Source organism: Ochotona princeps, chromosome 16 (assembly GCF_030435755.1).
Source record: "Ochotona princeps isolate mOchPri1 chromosome 16, mOchPri1.hap1, whole genome shotgun sequence".
Taxonomy (NCBI): Eukaryota; Metazoa; Chordata; class Mammalia; order Lagomorpha; family Ochotonidae; genus Ochotona; species Ochotona princeps.
This window is the reverse complement of record NC_080847.1, coordinates 57628997-57635370: the sequence shown is the minus strand read 5'-3', so window position 1 is coordinate 57635370 and position 6374 is coordinate 57628997. Positions and strand designations below refer to the sequence as shown.

Genomic DNA, 6374 nt, shown 5'->3' with positions numbered 1-6374 from the left:
ATTATGCAAGAGTTTTAAAAATTTGCCACTCAATCTTCTAAAAATATATTTTAAAAATTGATTTTTAGTTCCATTTTTCTGCAAACCTTTAAAGGTTTGTTCCTATACACTCAAAGAATGCCTGGCTATACTTATTCCCTAACATGTTCTCAGATATTGTGGTGTGATTTTCTCTTCCACCCTTTGTGTGGATAAATGACAATGTGTAGGTCATGCTCTGGGTTTTGTTGTTGCCATATTTCTAAACTTCTCTGTGACATTGGATGCTGGCTGTTCTAGAAGTGAGTATGCATTTAAAACACAAAGGTGTGGGGCTGGCATTGTGGTAAAATGAGGTTAACCACTGTACTAAACATTTTCCAGCGGGGTGCTGGAACCCATTCCAACCTCTCTACTACCCATTCATCAAATACACAAGCAACCATAGAAAGATAACCACAGAGGTTGGCAGGCTGTTAGCGTTTGGTGTCATCCCAAGAGGCAGCTGGTGATCTTGAATCCTTATGACAACTACCCTTCCTCAGGAAAACTAAGATTCAGGGAGAGGAGAGATGCCTGGAGGAGGAACGGAAGGCGTCTCCCAGAAGCGAATTGAGCTGTCGTATGAGATATGGAGGCTCTGTGTTCATGCCGTGTTGGCTGTGTGTGTGCTAGATGCTGGAGTTAGTAGCGCTTGGGAAAGTGGACAGGTTGACTGCCACATGGAAGTCTTCTCTTTCCCAGCAATGTCGATGGGTAGACTCAGATGCTAGAGCTGCACTCTGGCAGGGGGATGAGGCATGGGTGATCTGAATCCATCCTCCTTCTTGTATTTGTGCAAACAGAAGAAAAGGCAAGATGCTTGAAGTTCTATGCGGGACAAATTCAGAAGTGGCCTTCAAGTTGGGGTGCCAACAAGCATGGCTTTCTCCAATGATGAGTCTTGGGCACCCAATTGTGGTAGAGCCTAACCTGCTGCTGGGGATGCCTGTAACCAGAGCCAGGCACCTGTGCAAGCTCAGAACACCCAGAACAGCTGGGGTGTTCTGAGCTTCCAATGCACTGGGGAGGCAGGAGATGATGGCGGCAGGGTTGGGGGTCTGCCTCTGCCACCGTGGGAATGACCTAGCTGGAGTTCCCGTCTCATGGATTTGACTTTTTCTTGACCTGAAGGTTACTGGTGTTAAAAACGTGTGATGTTCAAGTGGAACATATTCCTTCCCGCACCCTTTCTGCTTCCACTGCTTCTTTCAAATCCTGTTTTTAAGACCTAGTTATGATTGCTAACAGTAAAACAATTTATTCATTGCAGTTATTTTTGTAAGTTTGAGAATGTATATAATAAAGATTTTTTTTAACTGAAACATGTAACAGTGTCAGAGCCTCAAAAATTACATAAGTACTATTCATCTTTGTGAGTCGGAAACACGAGTCTTCAATTGCTATTTGGAGTTAAGCTGCCGCTGTCTTATTCTTCCTCAATACCTTGCAACAAAAATAATGAGAGGCAGAAAACACAGTAATTTTTACTAGTTGTAGTTGGAAAGGCAGAAGGAGACTTGCCATGTGCTGGGTCAGTCCCCATATATCCATAGCCATCAGGGCTGAGTCCAGTGGAGCCCGAGCTGCAACAGGGCTCACCTACCAGGCCACTGCCTGCTGCCTTGGAGAATCTGCCGAGTACTGGGTCTCCCTCCTCACGTTTCTCTTTCTGAGTTTTGCTGAGCAGCTCACCAGTCTTGTCTCTCCAGACTCCTTGTGTTGGTCGGCCAGGCTGACTGCATGATGAGGATTTACCAAGTCCCCGGGATTCTTCCTGGTAATATCCTGGTTTTCCATTAGACAATGCTAATTATGTTATCAAATCCAAACATTGCCAAACACGCATCGAAAGTTGATGGCTAAACCTAACTGACTAAAGGTCATTCCGACACCATGCTGTGGTAAACCTAATTGACTAAAGCTTGAGCATATGCACAGTGTGTAAGAATTCTGAGCAGCCGATGGGCTGCTTCGTTAACGGATGTGAAAACAGATAGCCCAGCATGAGGGCATATCAGGCTACCCTCCGCCTACAACACCAGCGTTCCTGATGGATGTAGCTTCCAGGTGCAGCTGCTCCTCTTCCCATCCTGTTCCCTGCTCCTGGCCTGGGAAAGCAGTGGACTGAGTGTGTCCTGCACCCATGTTGGAGACTAGGCAGGTACCTGTGGCTCTGGCTCCCACTCCAGGATGAATTTGGGGAGTGACTTAGCAGAAGGAAGCCCTCTGCTGTCTCTCAAACTCTGCCTTCTTCATGACTGCAGTAATTTTTTTTTTATTAAAATGAAGAACAATTAAACTGTCACCTCATCTATTTGTTCATCATTTATTTCAGGTAAAGGTATTTAATGTCCACTTATTTAGCAAATGTTAAAGTATCCAGTAGATCGTATTTTACCAGAGAGGCATTCTGTCCATCAACACGCAGAGACTGCACCTCCCACTCCTTAGTAATCACGTTTGTGCCCACTTGAGTTTTTAGCTTCCACCCACGAGGAAACACATGCGGAGTCTGTGTGTCTGTCTCGTTCCACTGACCATGCTCTCCTCTGGGTCCCGTTCTCCCCACACCCTCTCCAACCTTCTTCTGCCTTGGGTTTTCACTCTAGTCAAACAACAAGGATGAGGTGATACGTATGCTTGCTTGCTTTTATTGGAAAGGTGGACATACAGAGAGGAGGAGAGACAGAGAGGAAGATCTTCCATCCGATGGTTCACTCCCCAAGTGACCATCCTTGACCGCTTTCCCAGGCCACAAGCAGGGAGTTTAATGGGAAGTGGAGCTGCCGGGATTAGAACCGGCGCCCATATGGGATCCCAGCATATTCAAGGCGAGGACCCTAACTGTTGCGCTATTGAGCCGGGCCCGATGCATGTTTTTTTGAGTCCTACTGAGCACCTTGGCATGTCTGTGTTCTCCCACTGTGGTGTTCCAGATTCCTTCCCTCCTAACAGCTGCCCTGACTCGGTGTGTGCCAGAGATAGCCGCAGAATGTGAGCAGTGCTCCAAATAGTCTTTGACTTAGGATATGGGGAGCAGGCTGAAGAGCAGCACATTGCATGAGGCTTAGAACGTTACTTGGAGTGCGTTTCTCTTCCAATGTGTGTGTGTGTGTTTTCCACCCCACAGGGCACACTGTCCTACTGGAAACACAGAGTGTCGCCTGCACCAAGTCCATGGTGGTTGTCCCGATTTGAAAGCAACGGCCTGGAAATATCATCTTGGAAGACGCATTTGCTGAAACAGTGGAAAGAGGAGAGGCTCAGCCTGTTGTCCTTTTTCGCTGGGGATAACTTGTATGAGAGTTTTTCAAGTAAGTGAAACTGCTATGCAGTGTCTTTAGATCTTATGGCATAAAGACAAAATTGCCTGTATTGGCTTCATGAAAACACAACTCCTTGTTTATCAGGACATTCTCTTTCAGGTCATCTGAACGGTTGGCGATACTGTTGGACACCATTCGTCAAAAGGAACTTCAGGACTCCACTAAATCCAGAAGTTGTTGGGCCGTCATGGAAGGCCAGAATGCAGACACAGACACTGACATGACTCTGTGGGACGACCTTTGCTCCATCCTCATGTGTGAAAACTTTAATCTCGAAGAAGGAAGGGAAATACCTTTGCCCCAGCAGGAGTCTTCGTCGGTGCCAAAGTCACCACAGCTGGCCAAACAAGGATCACCACAAAATACAAATCGCAAGAGACAAAGAGCCCTGTCCAATCTGGAGATGGGTCAAGACTTCCTAAAAGGAAACAATACTGTCCCAAACAAGAAGGTCAAGCAATGTTCCCCAAGAGCTGCAGAAGAGGATGCGCATTCAAAGCTTGCACCTCCACCTGGGACCACGTCGGATGGGAATTCTAACCAAGATGAGACTGTTGTTTCTGCTTGGAGTTTCTCTGACAAAAGCTCTGTGCTGCCATCAGAAGCAGAGCTTAGCCACGATGACGGAAACCATACGAGAGACTGTGACTCGGAGCAGGTGCTCAAGGGCTTCCCCAATTTGGGAAACACGTGCTACATGAACTCCATCTTGCAATCACTCCTTGCAATTCCATCGTTTGTTCATGACATCCTCCAGCAAGGCATCCCGTGGGAGAACATTCCCCGGGGTCAGCTGCTTATGTCCTTTTTCAAGCTGCTGAGTTTGAAAGATAGCTGTACTGTAGAGATGAAGGCAGACATACTGGCAGGGATGAAAGGGGTGATCTCGGCTGTGGCCGGCACCTTCTCGGGCAACCAGCAGAACGACGCTCATGAGTTTTTAGGACAGTGTTTAGAGCAGCTGAAAGAGGATACTGCAAAACTAAACAGCGTTTGGAAGGCCGAGAGGGAGCCTGGAGGTGGAAATTCACCTGCCCAGCTGTTATCCGGCAGTGCCACCACCAAGGTGTTTTATTGCCCAGTTGTTGCCAATTTTGAGTTTGAATTGCAGGACCATATGCTTTGCCAAGCGTGTGGTGAAGTCAGTGTCAAGACAGAGCCTGGCAATTGTGTCTCTGTCCACATGCCTCCAGACAGGAAACAATCGTCGCCCCAGTCTCTCCAGAATTGTCTGGAGCTGGTGTTCCAAGGGGAAGTTCGTGAGCACACGTGTGCAAAGTGTGCACACAGCACGTCCATGGTGACGCACACGTTTGGAAGGCTGCCCAGGGTCTTGATCATTCATCTGCAACGCTATTGTTTTAGTGAGAGCTACGTGCTGGAAAAGGATGACAGACAGGTTCAAATTCCCAGATATTTGAGTGTAGCCTCTCAATGCAATGAGAGCACCCAGCAGCCACTGCCCTTGGCTAGGACTGCTCCTGGATGCGGCTGCCAGGTCCTAGACCTCGGTGAAGGGAAGGTTTCTGCGACAGGAAGGCCACCCACAAGGTCAGAGGGCTTCAGTGCAGGATGCGGTGACTCTTCAGATCCACGCAGTGAACTGGACAGAGACGTTCCACACAAGCCTCAGCGAGTCTGTGCAGACGGCCAAGAGCGGCAGCAGGGAGACCCGGGAAAGGTCTCCGAGCTTGAGTCCGATCTGAGGAGCTGTGGAGACGGGCACGTCAGGGAAACGGAGTTGCAAGAGGCCGACCCAGACGCAGGGCTCATGGCTCATCATCAAGAGGTGCCTGGATATCCACAACGAGAGGACTGTGAGGCAAAGAGCGCAGGTGCGGAGGTGGGTGTGTCCTGTGAGTCTGAGACACACAAGGTTCCAGGAGGACCAGCAGGCATGCTGAACCAACTCCTCCAGTATGCGGAGAGTCCCGGAACCAAACACGTCCCAGAGGTGGAGGAAACAGCCGCTGAAGCAGAGCGCCTGGCAGCAGACGTGAGCACGGGAGACCGTCTTTGGTCCTACAGGCTGGTCAGCGTCACCAGTCACATCGGGGGCTCCCCATACTCGGGCCATTATATCAGTGACGCGTACGACTTCCGCAAGCAGAGCTGGTTCACCTACAGCGATCAGCACGTGAGAGAAACCTCAGAGACCATGGTGCGGAAGGCCAGGCTTCGCAGTGGCTACATCTTTTTTTACATGTACAATGAAATGTTTGAGGAACTTGTGAGAAAGGCAGCGACCACCCAGCCCACTAGCAGCTAGGGAGAGACCCTGCGGGACATAAGACGGCTGCTTGAGTTGCTAGAATGAGCTGCCTGCCCTCTCCTACGAGGTCGAAGTGGCACTTGGTGGTGTGCTGAGGCAGTGGTTTTCAGTGTTGCTCTGGATCGGCAGCACAGCAGCAGAGTGACTGATCCAGATGAGAACTTGGAGAGCAGGCGAGACCAAGCGCTGCAGCAACTGGAGGTGTGGAGCAGAAAGCGCTGGAGATGATGGTGCCTGCGAACACTGAGGGAGCTCACGGAGCGTGCAGGCTACCTTAGGGTTATTTTGCTATTGTCTGGATGTGTGTACACATGCATAATAACATGTGAAGGGTTTGAGTCCAAACACATGTTTTTCTTGAGCTCATGCATGTCTTTTGTCAACTCTTGAAAATAAACACCCTATTATACAAAACTCCTGGCTGCCTTCCGTGTGTGTTGGTAACTCTTTGCTGCAACCAGCGGAGGCCTTGCAACCCACCATGTCTGCATATTCTCCCTGGACTGCAAGGTCCATCAGCAGGTTTGCATGAGCAAGACTGTACGCATAGTAATACGATGGGGCGGGCACTGTGGCTCAGTGTTGAGACACTGCTTGGGAAGCTTGCATCTATATTGATGATCCTACGACTGTGTCCCACCTCTGCTTCTGCTGCAGCTCCCTGCTCATTCACAAGCTAGTGTCAGTAGATAATGGCTCAAGAATTTGGATTCCTCCTGGGCCACAGAGCCACTCATGTACATGATATGCCATTG

The 6374-nt window shown here is 49.2% G+C and overlaps 1 protein-coding gene across 1 annotated transcript; it reads left to right on the top strand.

Moving 5' to 3' along the window:
- Positions 1 to 3534: 3534 nt before the first annotated feature.
- On the top strand, positions 3535 to 5616 carry USP29 (ubiquitin specific peptidase 29). The gene has a single exon (XM_058673975.1). The coding sequence runs from the start codon at positions 3535 to 3537 to the stop codon at positions 5614 to 5616; it is 2082 nt and encodes a 693-aa protein (XP_058529958.1).
- Positions 5617 to 6374: the final 758 nt, after the last annotated feature.

Bases quoted from the DNA above. Each gene is read 5' to 3' on its own strand.
- USP29 (XM_058673975.1), top strand. From the start codon at position 3,535: ATGGAAGGCCAGAATGCAGACACAGACACTGACATGACTCTGTGGGAC.